Source organism: Daphnia carinata, chromosome 10, assembly GCF_022539665.2.
Source record: "Daphnia carinata strain CSIRO-1 chromosome 10, CSIRO_AGI_Dcar_HiC_V3, whole genome shotgun sequence".
NCBI lineage: Eukaryota > Metazoa > Arthropoda > Branchiopoda > Diplostraca > Daphniidae > Daphnia > Daphnia carinata.
In genome coordinates this window covers 6,723,351-6,747,850 of record NC_081340.1, presented here as the reverse complement: position 1 = coordinate 6,747,850, position 24,500 = coordinate 6,723,351, and the positions used below count along the sequence as shown (strand labels likewise).

General features: G+C 38.2%; 1 protein-coding gene across 2 annotated transcripts in view; it reads left to right on the top strand.

The window, feature by feature from the left end:
- Nucleotides 1-24,500, top strand: part of LOC130701539 (protein jagged-1-like) — a 31,284-nt gene that overhangs the window by 1,311 nt on the left and 5,473 nt on the right. For both annotated transcript variants that reach the window (XM_059497386.1, XM_057523520.2), the window contains exons 2-9: nucleotides 688-987; nucleotides 16,690-16,747; nucleotides 18,709-18,981; nucleotides 19,972-20,032; nucleotides 20,828-20,961; nucleotides 22,428-22,667; nucleotides 23,409-23,522; nucleotides 23,958-24,170. In XM_059497386.1, coding sequence (XP_059353369.1) covers nucleotides 688-987; nucleotides 16,690-16,747; nucleotides 18,709-18,981; nucleotides 19,972-20,032; nucleotides 20,828-20,961; nucleotides 22,428-22,667; nucleotides 23,409-23,522; nucleotides 23,958-24,170 — 1,393 coding nt within the window. The remainder of the gene's footprint in view (nucleotides 1-687; nucleotides 988-16,689; nucleotides 16,748-18,708; nucleotides 18,982-19,971; nucleotides 20,033-20,827; nucleotides 20,962-22,427; nucleotides 22,668-23,408; nucleotides 23,523-23,957; nucleotides 24,171-24,500) is intronic.

The window sequence follows — 24,500 nt, the reverse complement described above, 5'->3', positions numbered from 1 at the left end:
AGTGTATGTTACTCCACCGGTGTGTGTGTGTGTATAAATGGAACACGATAACAAAAACGAAAGGAAACAAACGTTTTTCTTTTAACTGGTTTTTACATTTTTGTTTTGAAATCGCTACATTTGAAAATTCAATAACAAAAAATAGATTGGGAATTTGAAAATATTTTGTGATTAATGAGGTTTTAAGAACATTCCGTTTCTCAAAGTTCACAATCTCAAACGACGGCCGTGATGATGATGGCTGCCATTGTCACACCTGTTCAGGTGGAGAAGTCTCTTCCTCCTTTTTTTTTTTCCTTGTATACCATCCCTCTTCTTTTCATCCAATTTTTTCTGACCTTGCCGGCCCTCGAAAAAAAAAAAAAAAAGAAAATGGTGCGCTGATTCTTTTATGACCGAGAACACGGAATCTCTTCTTGTCTCTTCCATTGTGCATCGCCTTTTCACAGCGAGGTGAATGATTAGCACAAAAAGAAGAAAAGTCTTTTTTTTTTCTTTTTTTTTTCAAATTATTATTATATACCTGCGAATCGAGAACGACTCCTCCCACATTTTTCTCTGTCTCTCCTTTCTTTTGTTTTCATTCCTGACAAAGAAGGAAATCGCTTTAAAAAAATGAACACTGATCTGCCTCGAAAAACAGAGTTGAAAGTCTTAATGAATGCGTGTTTAATCTCTTTATTGAAGATGGCGAACGCGTCGGGCTTTTTCGAATTGGAAGTGGTTGCATTGGAAAACCCCGAGGGCCGGCTGGCCAGCGGCCAGTGCTGTGGCGCGGAGGAGACCGGTAGCTCCGGCACCTGTCAACGTGAATGCGCCACTCATTTCCGACTGTGCCTCAAGGAGTATCAAAGCAACGTGACGGTTTCGAGTCCGTGCACTTACGGCAACTCGTCCAGCCCCGTCTTGGCTGGCAATTCGTTCACCTTCGTTGAGCCGGACAAGTCCAACGCCAGACTCGTCATACCCTTCTCCTTCCGCTGGCCGGTAAGTCCCTCATTTCTTTCTTTCTTTCTTTTTTTTTTTTTTTGGCTTGTTCCCACGGTTTTCTTTTTCGCACCTGTCGGCTACCGCTTGATCTTTTATCAGAGATATTGACATGTTATTAGTGTGAGAGAGTCGGGGAGGGGCCACTGAGTCTGTTATCAATGATTTGTTTTGGGCGCTTTCGTAGAGAAATGCGCGTGACAGGTTTTTGATGGACAGGTGATTTTTTTTTTTTTTTTTGTGTCACCGGACTTTTTCTTTTTGTTAGAAATCGTGTCAAGAGCGTGAGAAAAATCACGATTTTTTGGTGCGGGGAGGGGAATGTGGGAGATGGCCGTACCTGTTTGGGCGTCTCGAGAGACGCATTTCGCGTAGTGAAAATGAGATTTTTTCTCTTTTTTTTTTGTGACTCGAGTGCCAAATCAAATGTCGGAATGAGCTAAAACAACAATCCTTTCGTTTTTCTTGTTGTTGTCATTCGCACACCTTGAATCCCAGCAGGGTGGGGGAAATGCTTTTTTTTTTTTTTTTCAAATGTGGATCAAAAGACCCAATGAGACTTGCACAGTAGTATCTGGTATAACCTGGTTCCCACGCAAACCAACCCCTCCCTCAAAAGAAAATGATGTGCAGAGGGGGTAGTAGATATTATACTTCTCTTACCTGGGATTTTTTTTTTTTTGAGTCTTATTATCATCAAAAAGGGGGGGGGGAGAGAAATGGGGAGCAAGCAGAAGCTTCTCTATATAAAAAGGTGTGTGTGTATACAAGGGGGGAAGAACAGGTGGCCGCGTGGTAATAACCGGTCATCATTGTTCCCTTTTTTTTTTAACTCTCCCCTCTAACCCCCCCGTCTTTTTTTTTTTTTTTTTTAAAGAAACGGACTTGTAGAGGTTTAATTTTTTTTTATTATTATTTTGATCGTCTTGTTGTATGAAATTTTCTTCTTATCTCGAAACCGCAGCTTTCAAGGGAGAGAAAAGGGAAATAAATCAATCGTCAGATATCCCCCCCCCCACTTTTTCTTTAACTATTTTACCTTGAGAAGAAAAATTTTTAAAGATAATTCAAATAAAAGTGAATTTACGCAACGCAGATGTGTCCGGAAGCGACGTAACCCTTTTTTTTCTGAGACACATGGAACACTAAATAAAATGTAACATTCATCCCTTTAAAAAAAAAACAGGCGATCCATAACATCTTGTCATCACTTTCTATTTATAGAAGATTCATTTTCTCGTAAACATTTTTTTGTTTCCTTGCTGTTATTTCCGGCGGAATCGCGTATGATGGAAAAGGCCCATTCAACCGTGAAAATGCAATGGCGAAAAAAAAAAAATGGGGGGAAGAAACCAATCAACTTTCGTAAAAAATATATTTGTACCCTGAACAATAACAACATGGGGAGGAAGTGCGGTAGACTTTAAAAAAAAGAAGGGGGGGGGGGAGTCTGAAAGTTTGCTAAGAGTTTGTAATGGCACCACGTTTGGAAGGAGGATCAGACAGAAAACGCCCCACGCACGGGGGTTAAAGATATTTATCTTTTTCTTTTTTATTTTTTTTAATAGTTTTCATTTTCAGCCGGGGGTAATGAGCTCTTCTTTATTGGATCTTTCTTTGCGTTCGTCTATGTAATTTGAGTTTTTTTTTTATTTTGAATTTCTTGTTTGCATGTCGGAATCTCTTGAGAGATGCGGCGATCTTCTTTTGATTTTTAAAAAACAAGTTTAATAATCACTGAGACACAACGAGTTCAATCTATTTTAAGTAGACCTTGAGTATTCAAATAAAAAAAAAAAATGGAGGGTGTGTTAAAAGTCTGTAATATCTTTTGCACTTGCGGCGTCTCTTTTTTAAAGGAACCATTAAGGGGTGGGCGAGATATGGCGACATATTGAAAAGTGCGTCCGGATGGGAAGTTTAAAAAAGAAAAAACCTTTTACCAAACTTTTTTTTTTTCCTCTCCTTCTTTGGATCTCGTCAGCTGTTTTTCTCGTTGATGCATTCGATATGGATTGTATAGAAAAAGAAAAGGGAGACCTCATTAAATAAAAGCTCTTCTTCTTGTTTTCTTGTTGGCGTTTCCCAACTCCTCCCACTATCAAGTCGAAACTGTGTCTTTCTTCTTTTTTACCTGTCCATCTACCTGTGCCAGAGTTGATTGCTTCCAGTTTCTCTGAAAGCTTCCGAGAGAGAGTTGCTGCTATACAAACCCGAGTCATTATTATTTTTTCGCCAAGACCCTCCGTGTTGCTTTGACCGATAGTAAAGTCTGCGTTTTCCTTAAGGGCGACGACATACCTGGAGCCCCTCCTGTTGGTAAATCAGTGATTAGTCAGCTGTTGGTAGCGAAAAAAAAAAAAAACAGCAGCAGCAAACACAAAAGATGCCGTAAATCTTTTGTGTCTACACGCAGGCAATTTTTGAGATGAAAAATAAAGAAGAAGATTTTTGGGGTTAACTTTGTAGATAAGTTTTAATTGTAAATGAGACCTTGTGCCTTTGGAAGAAGAGATTGGGCATGATGGATCGTTTGAATGTTATCTCTGCATTGTTGTACACGCTTTTTTTTTTAACCGCATTTGTTTTTGTTGGTCGTTAAAGGGGGGGGGCGAAATCTTATTTTTGCTCTCAATGAAGTGAGGCACAAAACTGGGCTCCCACCACAATTTGACCTTTGAGCTCGTTTTCCTCTAACCCATCATCGTTTTTTTTTATGCATTTCAACATTTTCTTTTTTGAGCTTCGAATCAATCGGTGAGAAGATTGTTTTTTTAAAACTTGTTGTAAAAACGACACCGTCACGCTGTAATAGTACCTGGCCAATGACGGGCAAGTTAACACTGACCCCTTCGGCCAGGTAAGAAGAAGAAGAACCGGGGGCTGTTGTAACGCTAAGACACTCTGAGGATGAAGAGGGAAAAAAAAAAAAAAGACAAATGACAGAGCGCGGCAAATATTTGAACAAGGCCCCGTGAGTTGGATGTGGGGGAGGAGCTCCAAGTCTGTCTCTGTGTGTCTTGGAAAACTTTTCTTTCGTTGGGGCACTGATTGCTACAGCAGACCCTTCGTTCTTGTATATCATTAAGCATTATAAAAAGGAGGTGAAAGAGAAGCCCGTCTTTTTTTCTCAAAAAAAAAAATGCGGACCATGTGACTTTTTTTTTCCCCCCAACTGGTGGATGACGATAGCGGGGATGATAATTGACGAGAGCTAAGAAAGAAACACGGAAAGGTAAAGGGGCATTACTGGCACGCCAAGTCGCCTGATGCGTCATTTACTGGCGTTCTTCTTCTCTGTTGTGAGAAGCATTTTTTTCGGCGTGTCTTGCGACAGTATTTCACGACACGCATTCCTTATACACACACACACACACACACACCCCCCCGCACCTGAAGACATTTCTTTTTAAATCGTTCAACGTGACACCTAGTGGCTGTTGATTTGTGACTTGATTATTTTATTTTATTTTATTTTTTTTTTTTGAAATTTTGATGATATTGTATCATCCTGTGAGGCTTCCCTTTAGCTACAATCAGGACGTTCTTACATTTGCCTTTTCTTTTTTTTTTTGATTTAAAAAAAAATAGTACGAGTTTGGGTGAAAACGCGTTCACACACGGAACCTTAATCGGAACGCCATCGGCATTGTTTTTCAAAAAAAAAAAGAAGAAAAGAAAGGAGAAAATGAATGCAGTTCATTTTCTTCTCCTTCGTCTATGCCGTCAAATCATTTTTTTACGCCATCAACAGCCAAGAGAGAGTTACACACACACACACATGGTTATTTATTATTAATCATGGTGTATTGCGTGGCAGTTGGGTGGCTCGTCGTTAGTTATATACCTGCGCATCATTTTCTTTTCTTTTTCATACGTGTTCCAGATCAAATAGAGATCCTCAACTGGATGATGATCGTGTGAGCTCTTTTTCCATAACGAAATGCGATTTTAATTGCTCTAAAAACACGAGAAGAGAGAATCATTTTTTTTTTTTAAATTTTCATTGCAAAGATGATTGAATCGCCCCTAATAATAACAGCCTCCCCACATGATGAGAAAATCATCAGGATGTCGACCGTGAAATCTATTTTGCCTCCTCTATTGTTCTCAATACACAACAGATGTGTATCGATAACAAAGTATTTATTTTTTTTTTTCAGGGGTTGACCTCTGCTCTCTTGAAAGCTGTCGCGATATTCCCTCCACCTCCCCCCTTGATGAATACGTGACGCTTTGATTACCGGGGGTAGGAATTGGTACACATTCTTCGTTTTTCTGGGGAGGGAGTCGGTAGCGATCGGAAAAAGATGATAAGAAATAAAATAAAACTTGTCTCTTGTTTCAAAGAAGATCTTTAAACGATAAATTTCCGAAAAAAAAAAAAAATCTTTTGCATCCCTTTTGGTGGGAACACACACGCGTGTGTGTGTGTAGGTTCTTTTTGCCCGTTTGTCGCAGCTGGAGGTTGTGTGTGTGTGTGTATGTGTGTGTATCTTTTCGAGTGTTTCCAGGTAAGGAGCTGTTTCGGTTAGCCCCGAAAAGATAGTCATCATCTCAGCGAAAAGAATATAAAAGAGAAAGGTCCTATCACTTGAGAGATCACAGAGACACAGATCATCTTTTGTCCTCTTTCCCCCCCTTCTTATGTGTGTGTGTGTGTGTGTCTACGAAAGAAAAGTCACCAGACGAAAGAATCGGTTTGTGTGTCTGTTGTGGCGTTTCCCAATGGGAGGCCTGGCATTTTTCGTCGCTCTCCGGTCCCGCGTTCTTGGCATGGGTCCCTGTGTGTCTCCTTGCATACCATACGAAAGAGGGGAAAAAGGAAAGGGGGGGGGGGGAGGGAAGAGAAGTTCCACATATTATTATTATTATTATTATTATATCTTTTCTAGTCTTCGGCGACATTCCTGAATAGGCAGTTCCATCATCCTCCTTCCCCTCCATCACCTTTTTCGGGGTTGTCGTTTTCTTCTGCAATTTTGAATTTTAGAAAATATTATGAAAAAAAAAGGGATTTTTTTTTTTTTTTTCGTGAGGAGAGTCGTGTCAATTCTTGTAGACAAGTAGCTCCGTTGATTGTATGTAATATACCCAACATCATCCCCACGAATGGTTTGATTTATTGCGATTGTATACGACGTTGCCTATTTTTTTTTTCTGGGGGGGGGGGGGGACTTCACGGTCGTTCGGGATTTCTGAAAGGAGGGTGAGAAAGAGCCGTGAACGCGCACCTGATGAATAGATTTGTGTGTGACTGGGGTTTTTTTTTAGCAGCAGCAGCAGCGTGAAAGGCTTCGCTGATTGAAAGTAAAAACTGATGTCTTGCATTCATCTCGCCAGTTGAACTTGAATCGTAAAAAATGAATTTCTTTTTAACGTAATAAACTTGGGAACACTGCGCTTTAGATGGAGTCAAGGAGGGGGGGGGACTCTATAAAACACGGTAGAGGAAAAAAGGGAAAACGAATGAAAGGGAATGAAAGAAAGGTGTTAAAGAAGTAGCTCCATAAGAATTGAGCTCTAATGAAAATGCCACTCAGTCTCGTCTCTCTCTCTCTCTCTCTTTCTAAATTTATTTGAGAAAAAGCGCTTGAAGCGCGCCCATCTTTTTATGATATATATATAGTTTTCTATGATATTTATATATTCCATCTATCTCCCTCATCTCTCAAGTCTCGGAATGAGATGGAGAGGGTTTTTTTTTCAATGTTACGCGATAAATTTTCGCCCTGGCATTTTTTTTTTTTTTCTTCCTCTTTTTTGAAAAAAATATTTCGTGTGTATATCTACCGCTACTTGTACTACCGCCGCCCCCGAAACGAACCGATCGTATTATACACCCCGCTGACCGCCCTAATGAAACTCTTCTCTCTCTCTCGCTCTCTACGCATAGATACACATAACAACAAAAACCGGTACGGACGCATGTAAAAGTTTTTTTTCTTCCCCCCCCCCCCCCCCCCCCCCCCCCCCCCCTCACTTTTTTTTTTTTCGTGCGTGCGCGTTTTTTTTTATCATCTCGATCATAAAAAATTATGAATGCATTCGGAGAAGGGAGCGCTTTTTCTTCTCGAGTGGAACAGAACCACCCCATTTTTTAAGTCCCGAAAACCGTTTCGAAAAACAACAAATTATTTCGCGTGAATTTCAATTGTTTTTCCCGAAATCCAAATTTCATTGTTTGCACTTTATAAAATATAAGAGAAAAAGGAGAGATAGAAGAGAGAGATCAACGCGTTTAACCAACTCTCGAGAGATTGACCAGTTGTGCTTTGTCGTGTGAAAGCGCATTTTGAAATCATAAAAAAAAAAAGACTACTATATTATGCACCGGCTTATGTTAAGACACGTAAAGAAAAGGGGAAAAAAAAAGGTGTCGGCGGTACACAGAGAAAAAAAAAAAATTCTTTGGTGGGTTGTTGAATGGCGGGTGATTTCTTGTTACGAAGAAGAGGATGCAGTGAAAATAAAGGGCGTACCACCTTTATGTTACCTGTTAACAAAAAGAGCAAATAATCCCCTCCCCCCCCGAACTCACTTTGAGCTGCGGCACTCGACTTTTCTTGTTGGCTCTTTAATAAAGAAATGTTGAGGATATTTAACATCGACAAGAGAAGAAACGTGGGGGCGCGAAATTCAAAAAGGCAGATCTTCCGTGTGAATTGCATTTTTTCTTTCTTGTGTGTGTGTGACGTAGTTTGATGTCGGCCCATTCAAGGGGTTTGTAATGTTTACATTTGTCCTTTGTGTTTGAATCGGGCCGTGTTGATTCAAGGGGTTCCTTCAGCATTTCTTTTGGCTTAGCCATTTGACACTGGTGAAACAAACAAGGGCTGGGCTCCCAACTTCTTCTTTCTGTTGTTTCACTCTGTAGGGGCAAAGCGGAGGAGGGATTTGCTTTTTCACACCGCCGCCGTTCTTGGCTTCTTTACTTAGCCGCTTTTTTTTTTTTTTTCTCCGTCTATGTGTGTGTGTGTGTGTGTGTGTGTGTGTACACATTAAAAAAGATTTCGGAAGAAAGAAGAAATAACAAACCACCAAACCCCCCCCCCCCTCTCGTCGTTCGGAATTGTTTTAGCGCTTTGTTCTCGTCAGCAATTGAAGGGGGCGCGTCGATTACACGTGTTTTGGGGATTTAAGTTTTTTAATTTTATTTTTCGAAAGGAGAAAATGAATCGCGTTTCATCGTGATGGAATTATTAATGGCCAGTTTCTTTTTTTTTTTTTTTAAGGGGTTGAATTTTTTTTTTTTTTTGTGTGTGAAGGGTTGCAACCATTTTCGCAGCGGGGTCACCTTAAGAAACGGCACAAGAAGAGGGTCAATCTCTTTCTTTACGAAGAACTTTAAACGGAGGGGGTTAATTCCTATAAAAAAAAAACTTGGTCAACTATTGTATACATCCCCCTTTTTTTTTTTCCTACCCCATTTGCATTCCGTAGACTATACACAACAAGAAGCAGCATCTTCGAAAAAGATCTTTTTAAGAAAAGAAAATATAAATTTCGGGGTTGCGAGAAGAAGAGGGAGGGGGGAGAAGCAAGTTTGAAAATCAGCGTGATGCCACGGTGATGTTGTAGTTTGTTGTGTGTGTAGAGCAAACGATTGCAGCGGGACCCCCTCCCGTTGGGCCGCCACCACCAGCCGTCGTCCACCACTTCAACCCGTTTACAATAAATTATATCGTAAATAATAATAAATAATAATAAAAAAAAAAAAAAGGCGAAAGAGGATGGAAAGAAGAAGGTCCTTTTTTTTTTTTTTTTTTCTTGATAAAACGTTATCAAAGAGATGAGCTTCGTCTCGAGCACGATGCTCTTGCGGGATTCTTGGAAAAATATAAAAAGGTCTGTCGCTGGTCTCATGGCCCGTCCGAAAATAAAAGAAACGTTTGACATCCAAGTTGAGTAACATCAAGGAATTTTTCTTCTTTTCTTGTGGTAGTTTTTTTTTTTTTTTTGACCCATCATTCTAACCCCCCTGTTTTTTTTTTTTTAACCCCTCTGGTTCCAAAAAGATGGGTAGTCAAAGACGGAAGTATTCCGGGCCGTCACCTTTCTGTGACCCATTCTCTCTCTCTCTCGCTTTTTCTTTCTTTCTTTCTTTTTTTTTTTTTATTAAATCTATTGTTCTTTTTTTAGAAACGTAGAAATAAGTAGGACTTTCTGTGACAGCTGTGGTAGATCCTTGTGTTTTTTTTTTTTTCAAAGGGTATGGGGTGGGCGGGCAAAGACACTTGGTGTGAGGTGATGGAAAGGGTAAAAAAAGGTCGATTTTTTTTTTAAATATTTTACCTCGTCCAGCGTTGCTAATTTCTAGGTGGGCTTTCAAAAAAAAATCGCTTTCCATTAACAGCTGGGCATTTTTTTTTTTTTTTTTTAAGTTGTCCGGCTGTTGTCCATCACACGGTGCACAAATTCCAGATGGTGGTTTACAAAAGTTATTGGATGTTATAAATTTTCACAAATTTTTTTTTTTTGTTTTCTTGATGTAATTCATTGCGAAGGTAACACAGGTGTGTGTGTGGGTGGCATTTCTTTTTTTTTCCGCGCATTACGACAACCTTTTCCCTATTTTTTATGGAAAAAAAAAACAAAAGGAACATTGAGGGTCAATTTTTTCGTGTTGGAATTCATCTAGTTGTGTTCACCTGATTAACATTTAAAGTGCAGCAGCAGCAAGCAGTCCGTTTCAATTGAAAAAAAAAAAAACGTTTGGGCTTCGTCTCTTGTTTTTGTTCCCCCCCCCCCCCTTCCAGACGGGCCACCATTCCACAATCTTTTTTTTTTTTTTTAAAAGGGCTTCTTCTTTTGAATTTTAGTGCATGTATATATCAACTGTTTTTGCTTTCATGATGGATGAAGAATCCAGCAGACTTCACTTCCATTTCTTTTTTTTTTTTTCTTCTTTTATCTTTGACTTGAAATCTCACCTTTTGTTCCAGAAGATCTTCTTTTGCTTTTGTCATCTTGTCAGTTTCTTTTTTTTTCTTCTTTTCTTTGGGGTCTCCATTTCAAAATGTTCGCCGCTATTCGAGACGGCGTTGTGTCTCTATGGAAATGCATACGTAATGAAACAGGATAGAAGTAGAAAGAAATGCATAAATACAATAAAGGTACTGCGTCTCTATGGCCCCGGTCTGATGGCCGGCCCAGATTTTAAAAAATCGAGAAGCTCTGCGTGAGATTTTTTTTTTGTTTTTTCTTCTTCTGGCCAATAGAATGTCGAGGCTCGGTGTGGACTATTGTCAAGTCGGGGAGGTCAGCAGAAGTCGTATAACATTTCATATAACAAAAAATTATGATTTGTTTTTATTCGTTTTTTGGTTTGCCAGTCGTAAGAGGAGGACGCGTGTCGTTCACGCTGCACGGGGTTGTCGCCGTAGACGAACGATCTTAATCACTATGAAATATGTCATGGTGATTGTTTATTTATTTATTTTTTTTGATGCCGAAATGATAATCGAAAAAATAAAAAAAATTTGTTTTTTTTTTTGTATTTCATATTTTGCTCCTTTTTTGGCCGGCTAGGTCAAATAACAAACGCCGCTGACCGCCATCTTTTTTTTTTCCACGTATCCACCATACAATTTTCCCATTTTAGGATTTCGCCTCTTTTCATATTTTGTCCCACACGAATGGGGAAAAAAAAAAGGAATGGAGATGATGACATCACATTCTGTCAGGCTCCCCCTTTTTTTTGTGTGTGTGTGTGTATTTAATGAGCTCTCCTAAGTCCTAGTCACCTGTGTGAACGGCGGTAACGCGTCAGGAGCAAATAAGAAAACAAAAAGTTTGGGGGGGGGGGGGAGAAAAAAGGAAGAAGGAGATGAGGACGATGGATAATGATTAAGGAGGAAAGAAAAAAATGTAAAAATATCTACGGAAAGCTTTCAGAGTAAAGGAGCTGCTCTTACGTCATTATCTTTAAAAAAAAAAAGGAAGGAAAAAGACGACAACTTAAGTTGTCAACTCTCAGGTTTGAACCTGTCGACTTTATCATTTTGGGTAGGTAAAAATGGGGGAGAGGACGTTGCTGCGGTGCATTGTTCGTCTGCTGGGGCTTGTCGGTTGAGACACACACACGAGCCAAATCGGATGATCAGACCACCAACAAGCACAAGAGCCCCACCGGACTGCTGTTTCTCTTGATTGCAATCAACGGTGAGGGGGACATTGGAATGTTTTCTTCTTCTTTTTTTTTTTTTCAACCCCCGCGCATAAAATCAGAAATTCTCGTGACATCTTTTAGTGGTGGGGGGGGGGGGAGGGAAATGTTTCGTGAGTTTATCATCAAAGTCATGAAAGGTTTTTTTTTTTTTTTTTCTCAATGGCGATCGATTTTTTGTGAAATAAATGATATTTGAATAAAAAAAAAAAAGATGATTGTGTGGTATAGGAGCTCTTTAAAAAAAAATGCCGATTGTCGGGATATGTAAAGTGCAATTATCATTTTTCTCGATGATTTTATTGCCGGGTTTATTTCTTTTTGATTGTGGATGGCTTTTTCACGGAATCGAAATGCCATTCAGCGTTTTTACCGTATCGAATTCGAGTGAGGGCTAGCGGGGAGCAATTGTTGTTTTTAAAAAAAAAAAAAAAAAAAAAAAGAGTGATAGGTTTTGACGGCAGAAATGTGTTGTTCGCCTATGTCGCGCATACATTTACGTACACTTTTATATGTATATTTATACGGTATCGCTTATGTATGTAGACCGAGATAAGACGTTTCCAGTTTTTCTTCGCTTCTAATCTGTCTGCGTCTCTTGATGTCTGCGTTCCCCAACAAACAAACCAGAAGAACAAAAATGATCTTTTTTTTTTTTTTCTTTTTTCAAAATTTCTTGTTTTTTTTTTTTTAAATTCTGGTTAACAACTAGGCGAAATAACATTTTTTTTCCTTCAAATGTGCAGTGAAACAAAAGACTTGTCGTATCCATCATCATTACGTAGAAAGAACGAAAGAAAAAAAGGTCGCCCTTAGAATTTTTCTAAAAAAGTCAAAACAAAAGAAGATAGTGAAAACAAGGACAAAATAAGATAGGACGGTCTCGATTTCCAATTTTTGTTTTGTTTTTTGGGTTTCAGGGTACACACCCATTTTGCGCGCGTGATAACGTTGGGTACGACTCGTGTTAAACACACACAGGTGTATGAGGTGGGAGCCGAATGGCACCACAAACTCAATTCATAATTTGATTGCGAAAAAAATCTGTTTTTATTTTGATCTCATCGTCTTTTAATGCCAACACTGTTTTTGTTGTTGTTGTTGTTGTTGTTGTGGCTCGAGAGAATCGTCGTCTCGGGCAAGAAACATTCCTCTCTAACGAGCGCGTTCTTCACACACACACGCGGACATAGAGGAAAGGGGGGAAAAAACGAGAACCATCGTATAATGCGAGTAAAAACCGGAGCAACACACACACACACACACACACACACACAGAAAAAAAGAAGATGGAACGGTATCTCTGTCGAGTTGTACAAGAGAGAAAAAAACAAAACATTTTTCTTGATATTCTTTCATTTTTATTCAAATAAAAAAAAAATGTCCAGTTTTATAGAAAAAGTAAAACAGCTTTTTGTGTGTGTGTGTGTGTGTGTGTTGCATCATTTTGACCTGATTTTTTTGCTGCACGGCCACACACACAGATATTGGTGTCATGTTTTAGAGCTAAACAGGTCAGCAGTCATTAGCCGTTATTGGCAAAAGAATACCCTTTTTTTCTTTTTTAAATATATAATCTATAAAAGAATTTATCAAATTCCCACCTGAAGCTGACCGGAATGACACAGCCGATTGTAACGGAAATGGTTCCCCTTCATTGTGTGTGTAAAAAAAAAAACTCGTTTGATTCATCGCGGAATGTTCGTTTTTTTTTTGGTCATCGACATTGTGGACAACAATTTCCCAAACGCTGCCGTGTTTGCTTTTGGAATTGACACAGCGCGTAGGCTGCGCATTTTGTTGACACAAGAAGTTGGGTGTTTTTGTGTTTTTTGGGGGGGGGGGGGGGAAAGAAATGAACAGAAATCGGTGGCGATAGAAGCGACACTTGGCCGTCATTCCTAGCGGACAATCGTCAAAACATTCCTCACCTGCTTCCATTTTTTTTTTTTTTGTCCTTTACGTTTGAGTGGTAAATTCTAACGTGATTTTTATTTTATTTTTTAAAAAGATTTTTCTGTACACGCCCAAGAGCGCCAGTTTTTGTGCGGTGGCTTACGACCTTATTTTATTTTTTTGCGTTGCCCTTGCGAGTTTGATGGACTTGCCTACGCGCGCTAGATTGATATGCATTTTGGTGAACGGTGTCGACGTCGGGATTTGTGCGTTCACTTCTCCCGCTGTGAAAAATGGAAAAAAAAAAAAAATCCAACGTTAGAAAAGACTTGAAAATCTTCTTCCTTTTTTTTTTTTTTTTTTCTCGTTTCTTTTCTTTTTTGTTCGCATTTTTCCGCAGGGTTGGGATCACGATTTCATTTTTTTGTTTTGTTTTCTTGTGATACTCAGACATGAAAAAAAAACAACTAAAGTCTGTGCCCGCAGTCGTTGCTTGAGACGTCATCGCTCGTGCGTGAACTCTTTTGGTACGTGACGATCTCCAAGTCCCGGACTAGAAAAAAAAAAAATGGCTTCCTCTAGCGGGGACTTTAGTTTATCCGGTACAAAAAGAAAAAAAAGAAAAAAAAGATTACATGTGCGACCAGTTCGGTCATTTTCGACACACGCAGAGAGAGAAAAATGGAATGTGAAAATCGACGCATGCGTGCATTCCAAAGGTGTTTCTTTATGACCCGTTTTTTTTGTTTTCTTTTCGTTATTGTGTGTGTGTCTTTTGATTGACTGTAGTGCGGCCGCAAGTGAAACAAAAAAGAATTGAGATAGAAGAGCCAGAAAAAAGAAAAGGGCGCCTTATTTTAAAAGCATTTGAAAAAAAAAAAAAAAACTGTGATATAAAACAGCGGCATCAATGCGCTAAAGTCGATTGTTTTAAACGCACTCTAAATTTATAAAAGTTTTCGGTTCCTTTTTTTTTTTTTTTTTTTTTTTTTTTTTTTTGATTTATTTTTTAACCATCTCTTTCTAATCGAATCGTTTTCTCCTTTTCGGCGGAACCTAAACATGGTCACGCACACACGTGTAACCGCGTTCAAGACAAAATATATATCTATATATCCTTTGACTATAGTTCGATGCTAATGAGACGTGATGGAAAGGACGGCGGGGGCGTTGTGTGATCCCGATTATTTATTTTATTTTATTTTATTTTTTTTTCGATGGTCATCCATTGATCATTTCTGTTTGTCTTGTACCAAAAGCAGAATGAACGAGCGTCTTTTGTTTCGTCATCTTGTAACCTTCGATTGTATCGGGGTAAAAGAGAAAAAAAAAAATAATAATAATAATATATATCTCTTTTTTTTTTTTTTTTTTTTTTTTTGTGAAACGGTAATCAGATGCATAGATCAATGTCTTATCTGGTTATGGTACTGCGACTTTTGAGACGAGTATTGTGGAGAGACATTTTTTTTTTTTTTTTTTCTTGACTCCACAGGTGTCCCATTTCTTGTCCCTTTTTTCTTTTCTTCTGATTTCATCTTTTTTATTATTTAAATTTCTCTTTTTTTTTTTTTTTTATTATTGTTTTGGTATTTTTTTTTTTTTCCTTTCGTTTCCGTTGTTTCGAAGCTCGGAACATTTTGTGTGCGTCCTGGAACGCGCCAAACGGGTTAAACAGTGAAGGAACAAAAAATATTTCGTTCACTGTTGTTTGCTACTTTTTTTTTTTTTTTTTTCTGGCTGCTCGAAAGAAATGGGGGTCCCCTCTTGCACACACACACACACACACACACACACACGCGGAAAGAGTCACCTTTCCATTTTGACAGCAAAGGCCAGCAGGAGCACACAGGTAGCAGGCAGTAGGTAGCTTCTTAATAACAAGCGGGAGACTGTTTCTTTTTTTTTTTTCATGGACCGAGAAGAAGATCATGAAGGAACCCCACACCACCCCCTGGTGGTCTTTCTTGTGTGTTTCGTCCCCCAAAAAGCCATCAAAGAAATATGTGTCCTTTTGGAAAGGGGAGGGGGGGGGTGGGAGGGTGTCGCGTCGAGAGACCCCACGGAAAAAAAAAAATGAAAGGGGACATTTTGGAAAAGCCATTTCCCCCCACCAAATACGTAGCGACTTATAGCCAATTAATCACTTTATTATCTCTGGTGAAGGAAGAGGATTTTTTTTTTTTTTTTTTTCTTTTTTTAAGAAAAATGAATTCGAAGGAGCAAAAAGGTCTTGCATTTTGGACCGTGTGTGTGTGTCTGGTACGAAAAAAAAAAAAAAAAAAAAAAATCACGAACGCTCGACCTTGGAATTCTTTGGCTTTGAGTAAAAAAAAAAAAGGCTATTTAATCGCGGTACTGGAACGTCGTGTGTGAGGACACCAATCTGCACGGAACATACACACGCTCGTCGAGGTTATACTAATTACATTTGCGTTCTGTAAAAAATAAGAAATAAAAAAAATGGTTCGTGACCTTTTTGTTTCAACAAATGAAATAAAAAAGCGAACTGAGATCTTGTCGTGTAAAAGATCTACGTAAGGAATCGATCTTTCATTCAAAAAGCTACAAAAAAAAAAAATGATTATTATTATTTTTTTTTTTTGTTGTTGATCCATTGCGTTTGCCGTTGGACAAACTTTCTATTGTCTACCTTTTTGACTGTTGTTAGAAATGTTTTTATTTTTTTATTCAGGGGTCTTGTGTGTGTGTTAGCTTTGGAATGCGCGTGTTATCTAGTGGACACAATAGGCAGCGCGCAAAAGGGGTTAGCGCAAGAGAGCCACTTGAAAAGGAGGGGCAATCTCATCCATTATAATCCGTATCGTGTGTATTCCTTTAAGTCAGGAATAAACCAAAACCTTCTTTTTCTTTCTAAAATAAAAAAAAAAAAAAAAAAAAAATTTCTTTTCAAGTGGAACGAAGGAATTTTTGTTTTTGTTTTTTCTTTCCTTTTGGCCTTTTTTTTTTTTTTTTTTTTTTTTTTTTTTCGAGCCTACAGCGCGCAAGATTTCCTTATTGTAACGCACGCCATAACGAGCTCTGATTTCCTTCTCTTCCTCTCCTACCCCCTCGTCCTCATCTTATTTTCTTTTTTTTTTTTTTAATAGACTTGATGGAATGTTGCCAGACTCTCATATCGGCCATCATTAGATACTAATCAGCTGATATGGAGCTCTTCTTTTTCTCTTTGTAGGCTCTCATTTTGATCACCATTCTATTCTACATAATTATTCTTTATTTATTTTTATTTATTTTTTTTTTTTTCCCTGTTGGCTTGTTTATTTATTTTTATTTTTTTTTTCTTTTGCGTTCATTTGCGGCATTCTTGTGGACGTCGTTTTGTTTTTCTGTTTTCGAAGCGAAATGCAAATGGACAGGAAACCAAATATGTGCGACGTGCTTTGCTCGCTTGCCCGTCAATTTGCCACCCCTTTGTTTTGTGTTCCGGACGTGTGATTTCCTGTGTTTAACTTTTCTTCTACATTCCTTTCACACACGAATTTTTTTTTTTCTTGAGAAAAATAAAAACGAGTAGAAATAAACATTTTTTTTTCTTAAGAGATAAAAATGTAGTAAAAAAAAAAAATGATATAATTGCTAATTTGTTTTTTGTTTTTTTTTTTTCGTTATTGCAGAGGTCCTTCACTTTGATGCTGGAAGCGATAGACTACAACAATTCTACACGACAATCAGGTAAGAACAAAAATTCGTTATTTAGCTCATTATCTTTGAGTTTTGCTACACAAGAATTTCAAAAAATGCCGTTCCTTTTTTTTTTTTTTTCATTCACGTAATGGGCAAGTTACTGGGATCGCTAACAACCAATTTGTCGCCTCCATTCGATCGTGTCGTAACACAACAACAACAACAACAACACACAAAAAAAAAAAAATAATCAACCGCTTCTCTTTTGTTGCCGACGCCAATGACGTCCGCCTCCGCCATCCATGACGAATGAATGGCTGGGAAACGAACATTTCATTTTTTATTTTTTATTTTTTTATTATTGTTGTTATTGTTGTACGGACTCCGTCGCCAGCACGAAACACAAAAGGAACTTAAAATATATCGCGCATGACCGGCCATATCGAATGTCTTCTTGGAAACCCCTTGCCTACCCCCCCCCTTAAGAAAATTAGGAAAGGGTTGCAGACGGGAATATAAAGTGGGTGGTTCGGAAGGAGTTATTTGAGCGGGGCGAGGTCACGCTCTATAGACACACTTACAAAAAAAAAATAAAATAAAATAAAATCTAAATTTTTAAATTAAAAAAAAAAAAAATGGGCGCGCAAAGTGAATGATCCGAAAAGATGCCGTTGCGCGGATGCAAATGTTAAAAAGAGAGGGGGGGGGGACGCTGTTTTGATTTCGAGCAACCGGAACGAGCGGCGGCGCTAGTCAAAAGGGGTGGGAATCGTTTCGCGTTTTTGTGTGTATTTAAGAAAATGAACGCGCAAAAAACTGAGGCAGTGGAAATTGGCCATAAACGAATCAAGATTTCGAAAAAAAAAAAAAAAAAAACAAAGAAAAGAAACGGACGTGTCAAAAATATTGAAACAGGAAAAGAAAAACAAAAAAAAAACGTTTGAAATAAAAAGAAAGGAAGAATTAAATAATAAAAAAACCCGGGAGGCTAATTGCTATTTGATTGAAATGATTTCGCTTTTTTTTTTTTTTTTATTGCTAACCACCTTGCGTATATATATATAAAAAAAAAAAACCCACCGTGTGTGTGTGTGTGTAAATTTGTGGGCGTTTACACGAGCCGATCGTCGAGGGAAATGTTTAGTTGCCTCCTCTTCGATTAAAATCTAAAAAGCCTTTTCGTTTTTGTTTTTTAATATTTAAATTCATTCTTTTATTTCTTGATTCTAACGTATAGATCTACATGCATAGACATTAGACGGACACACACACGCTATCGTTTTGGCTCCGACCGTTTTCTTCTAAATAAATGGGGCCATCTATAATCCGATCCGCTACTCCTCCCCCTCCTCTTCCCCCTTTTTTTTTTTTTCGAATCCTCCTCCTCCTCCTTCATAGCGTTACGATGAATGATGAAAGGCTTTTTTTTTTTTTTTTTTTTTCTTCTTCTTATCATATCATCCGGGGCATTTGCGTTTTCGTTTGCTTCTCTCTTTTTTGTTTCGTATTTCCATTCTACACGAAACGCCAACCAACAAACGACTACATGTAAGACAATAACTCTAGATAGACGAGAAATAAAAAAAAAAAAAAAAAAAAGGGGTTCAAAAGGAGAAAAGGTACGTTTTTGAATATTTGATTGTAGATGGCCGGCAGCCATTTTGATCGAATGCGTAACCATTACAATAAACGCTCGAGCGTTTTGTTGAAAGGTTTTTCTTTCTTTTTTTTTTTTTCTTTTAAAAATAGCCGATAAAAATAAAGGGGTTCCATCGGATTGCGATGATCGACACACACATACACACACACACACACACACACCCGTCATTATGTAAATATTATGCCGGTAGAATTTCTCTATTAGTAACGAAAGGCTTTTTCACGATGATGGATTCATTTCGGTTTCGATTTCTTTTATTTCCCTCCTCTTAAAAATAAATGAATAATTTTGCTATTTTTATTTTATTTATTTATTTATTTATTTATTTTTTTCCACAAATGATTTGCAGGTGATGGGGCGAGTCGTCGGGAGATTGAGCGGGCCGTCTATTCTGGAATTTTGGAGCCCAGCGCCGACTGGCACTCGCTGACTCACGAAGGATCGCAGGACCGCGATTTGCGGTTAACGTACCGCGTTCGCGTCCAGTGCGAGCCCAACTACTACAACGCCACTTGCACCAAGTTTTGCCGTCCGAGGAACGACATGTTCGGACACTACGAATGCGACCGGAACGGCGATAAGACCTGCATGCCCGGCTGGACTGGAGCCACCTGCGAAACAGGTCGGTTGCATTTTATTTTGTATTTTCATTTCATTTCATTTATTTTTTTTTTTTTTTTATTTTTTTTTATTTTTTTTTACCCGTAAATCGATGCACGTCTTAACGACGAATCAGCTACAATCTGAAAGAAAAAGAAAAGAACTGAAATAGCCAAAAAAGAAATAGTTGACGGGACTTGTTTTTTTTGTTTTTATGTAAATTCTGCTCCCGCGTGCAATGGCGTAGGGAGGGCAGGAGGTGGATTAGGGTGGGAGACGGGGTTTTTTTTTTTTTTATAGCTTGGCCCGACTACATCGAGTCGTTTTTTTGAGTGCTTTAGACATTCCAGTCGAGTCTGCTACTTGATAATTATCGAAAGCCAAGCGAAAAATGAAAATTCCTCGCTTTTTTTTTTCACCAACGCCACACACACACACAGACACACACACACAATTGAATTAAAAAAGAATCATATTCATAATTCACCAGCCGTCTGAATTTCAATAGGCTTTAAAAAATAACCCGAAAAAAAAAAAAACACAAGAAGTGGATCGTAAAAAATAGAGGGGAAAATGACGGTGATCTACTTATTCGGAATGAAGCTAATCAAAAAATGCATGTTAAGTGCGTCGTAATGCGTGAGATTTTTTTTTTTTTAGATGGAAAGGGTCGGAACTCTTGTTTGGTGAAAGCGAATAACAAAGGCAGTGACACAAGACACGTCTTGGGTTGCACCGGCCTATACAATCTACATAATAGGAGCGCGCCTGCCAGTGTGTGTGTGTGTGTGTAATTTATATGCGCTCGTAACATAAGAAACGAATAAAAATACAACACTCTGTTTGTCCAGTGGATCTTGCATTTCAAAACGAATTTCGACATGTTGAAATAACAAATCAATTTGTTCCTTATTTAGATTTTTATTTGATTCTTTATTTATTTTTATTTTTTTTCAAATAATAATCATTGTTAATCATTTTTCTTTTCTTTTTGCGTCGAAACATAAAACAGCTGTTTGCAAACCTGGTTGCCATCCCATCAACGGCCAATGTGAACAACCCGGAGAGTGCAGGTAACCATCATTTTATTTTTCCCCTTCGGTTTTGTGTGTGTGTGTGTTGCCTCCACCGCATTCCGTGCATATTATCCGCACATTTCTTTCTTTTCTTTTCTTTTCTTTTCTTTTTTTTTTTTTTCTTTTCGCTAAATGCGTGTGGTGTATTCAAATACCGCGCCATATTCTCACGGATGGCAAAACCCCACGCAAAGAGCGGGGGCCGACCGCACAATGAAACGCATTCACACGACAAACATTTTGCTGTTTTTTTTTTTTTGTCTTTGATTTCCAATTGCCGAACGAAATTGAAAACGGCCAAGAGATGGATGACTTCATTTTATTCCCTTGAAAATTAAAAAAAAAAAAAAAAATTCGTTTTTGAATTTAAAAAAAAAAAAAAAGAGAATCGATTTCGAATTGTATCCCCTTCGTATTTGGTAATCAGCTTGTCCAGCGTGGGAACATTGGCTTCACCTGTGTTTTGTTTCTCTTTCTTTAACATTTGTGCTTGTATATTTGTGGACTTCATCAATATTCTAAGCATGCTCTCTCTCTTTTTCTCTGTCCCACCTTCTTCAACCCCTTCTCGCCTACATTTCCTTCCTTTTTTTTTTTTTTTTCTCCAAAAATGCTCGCAACAATTGAAAAGATTTTGCCCTTTTTTTTTTTTTTCTTACTCGTGGAAATCGCTGGATCACATTTCCCGCATTCCCCCCCTTCAAATTCTTTTGAATAAAACAAAAACAAATGACAATGTCTTAATCAACTTTCTTTTTTTTTTTTTTTTTTTGAAATGTTAAAATCCATCAGGTGTCGATGGGGATGGAAAGGTGAATTTTGCGATCAATGCGTCCCGTATCCGGGATGCAAACACGGCTACTGTAACGGCAATCCATGGCAGTGCATTTGCGAAACAAATTGGGGCGGCATTCTCTGCGATCAAGGTAAGAAAACGAGAAACTATTCTTTTTTTTTCCCTTGAAATGTAACATGATTTTTAATGACATCGAAAATGTATTTAATGCTTTTTAATAAGTGTCACGACGGAGACCTTACGCATTCGAATCATTCGAGAAATGTACCATGAAAACGGTAAAAAAAAAAAAAGAGAGAGAGAGAGAGAAAGAGAAATGAAAGTCGTATTACACGAAGTTACGAGTTGGGGGGGTTAGAATGGGGGCAAAAACCAGTTTCTTCAATTCCCCATCATTAGTTTTTTTTTTTTTTTTTTTTCTTTTGTGTGTGTGTGTCTTTTGAAGACTCACTTTTTTTTTTTTTTTTCTTGACATTTTCTTGTGGGCACGTCAACAGTTGACTTGTCTTTTCTCTTCTTCTCGCTAATTCCCTTAAAAGCTTCTTTGGACTTTTTTTTCTATTTCGAAAACGTTCCTCTATAAATGCCATCAGAGAGAGACTTGTATTTTTTTTCCTTCTCCCCTTAACAAAGACATAACTGGACCGACATCTTAATTGGCGCCAAAGAAAGCTCTTATGGTCACTGTGGCACACTATGTGTAGCCCTAAACCTTCCTTACGAGTTTTACCTGCAGCTTTTTTCTTATCTCTATGTGTTTGTGCTCTTCTCCATCGACTTAAATTGACGCAGGCTTTTTTTTTTTTGGAAATGAGACAACAGGAAAACCTTTTTTTTTAAAGAAAAAGAAAAAAAAAAGAAATGTATTTCTAGACACATAGATAGAAGGAAAAAAAACCTTTTGCGCGCTTAGGAGGGGACTATATGTGGTCTTGTAATCTAATAAACTCTTAGGGACGACATTTGGCACTTTACTCTTTAAAAAAAAAAAAAAAAAAAAAGGGGGTGCGGATCTTCTTTATTATTATTATTTTTTAAATCTGCCATCTGTACAGGAGCCATCTGACGTTGAAGTTGTCCAGCCAGTCCGTTGCACTTAAAGGAAAAAAACATGATCCGATTTGCCATTCATCAATTGGGAAAAAGGCAGAAAAAAAAAAAAGAAAAGAAAAGAGGATTTTATTTATTTTTTTTTTTTTTAATCCACTTGAGTTTCAAGTGGATGGCAGGGGAGGGGGGGGGGGGGTTTGAAGAGTTAAAAAAAAAAAAAAAAAAGAAAATGTTCAAAGTGAGATGGAAACCAGGTATACACAATATAGGCCCTCTGTAATGTGCTTTCCCCTTACCTTTCCATTTTAACGATCTTATTTTTTTGCTGAGCGATTGGAATCGTGACGTCATCGTAGACTAGATTATGTTAAGTAGTTTACAGCACTCTCTCTCTTGCGTGTGTCTCTCTCAAATTTTGTTTTTGTGTGTGTGTGATTAACGATTTCATTCCATTTTGTATTCGTTCTCGTTTTCCATTTTTTTTTTTCCTTCTATTATCTCGTTTTCAATTTTGGGTTTCATGTTTTTTTTTTTTTTAATTTTTAGATTTGAATTACTGCGGTACTCGCGAACCGTGCCAAAATGGCGGCACCTGCGAGAATACCAAGCCGGACGAGTACCTGTGCAAATGTCCCGACGGCTTTTCCGGCACAAATTGCGAAGTGGTCGACAATGTTTGCGCTACGGCTCCTTGCCAACACGGCGGCACTTGTACCGTCGCCACCAACGGTACATCGTTCAACTGCACCTGCCCGCCAGGATGGACTGGAGACACTTGCCAAATCAGTAAGCTTTTCTCCAGTCAGTTTTTTTTTTTTTTTTTTTTTTTTAAAAGAAAAAGAAAAGGAATTTTTTTTTTTTTTTTTTTTTTTGAATTAATTTTGTTTTCTTTGTCAAAGAGGAGGAAGCGAAAGAGGAGGAATTTTCAAAGATGATGAAGGGGGAAGGAGCAATTTAAATTGTGTATTTATTTTATTTTTGTTAGGGTGGGGGAGGATAAGAGGGGGGGGGGGTGGGGGGTCGTTGTTTTGTTGTTGGCCGGAAACTGTAATGGAGTTAATTAAAGCTCTAGAACATCATCATCAAAAAATGGGAATGAATGACATTACTATACCGCCACAGTTTTCTTTCCACTTAACCGTTTCCCAGCGAGTTTGGTGAATCGTGACTTGGCCTTCCACAAAGCGAAACGCACACACACACACACACACTCTGCAAGATGCCCCGGTTGTTATTATTATTATGGCGTAGTTTGGCCCCTCTTTTCAAACGCAATGTTGTAACCCCGTCACGTCATTTGCGTGCGGCCGACCTTTTCAACCTTGACCCTGCGTTCAACCCTCGCCAGTGTCGCGTTTCTTTTTTTTTTTTTTTTTTTTTTTTTTTTTTAATAAATGTCGTGAAAACGGGAGGGAAGGCCGACGTCATTTACGAAATGTTTTCCCACTGCCTTTTTTTTTTTCTATCGTGTGATTGATGTTAACCGTGTTTTTTTTTTTTTTTTTTTTACCTGTTGTGCATCATCAGATGTGGATGAATGTCAGTCGTCTCCGTGTCTGAACGGCGCGACCTGCGTCGACCTGGAGAACGGCTACCGGTGCCAATGCGCCGACGGCTGGCAAGGCGACACTTGCCATCAAGGTATGCCATGTTCAAAAATAGACGCTATTGTACAGTTGCGTGACATCCCTTTTCGAACGTTAAACGAAACCAATTTACGAGAAAAAAAGAACGTCAACCTTTTGTTTGTGAACCTCGGGTCATTACAATCCTCGTTTCCTCCTTTTTTTTTTTTTCCTTTCGTTTGTTTGGTTTCGTTTCTGATTATTATTTTTTTTTTTTTTTTTCTTTTGTTGTTGTTGTTTGTTCGTGACTGGCTTCAACATGTTCCGCGTATTCGCTAAGATTTTTGTTTTTTGTTTTTTTATCTTTTGAAATAATTTGCTCCTAGTTGATTTTGTTTCTTCTCTTGTCGCTTGTTGGACTATGAATGACAGCCGTGATCATTATGTAAATTTTGTGTTCTTTTTTTTTTTTTTTTTTTTTTCTTCTCCCGTCGCCTTTGCGTGTTAACAGACGTGGACGAGTGTTCGATGGCCGAATTGTGCAGAAACGCGCTGAGTTGTGAGAACACACCTGGCAACTACACCTGTCGCTGTGTCGAAGGCTTTCACGGTCGCCAGTGTCAGTACAACGTCAACGATTGCGACGGCCATCAGTGCCTTAATGGCGCTACTTGCATCGATCTGATTGGCCAGTACCATTGCGCTTGCCGACCCGGTTTCAACGGTAATTTTCTTTTTTCTTTTCTTTTCTTTTTTTTTTTTTTTCTATCATTTATTATTCTGTCATTGTTTTGTTTGCATTTGAGATGTTTATCTCCATCCTCCCCCATGTTTTCTTTAAAAAAAAAAAAAACCTTATAACGTGAGGGGACTAGTTTTAATTTTATGTTTTAACTTGTCGAAAGAAAACGTGACTTTTGTTTTTCAACTGGTTCTGACGTCAGAATGAGTTCCTCTTCTTATTAGCTAAATTACAGTGAAAATGATTATCTCAAAAAAAAAAAAATAAATAAAATAAATCAAATTTAATTTTAATTTGTGTTTTGTTTTGTGC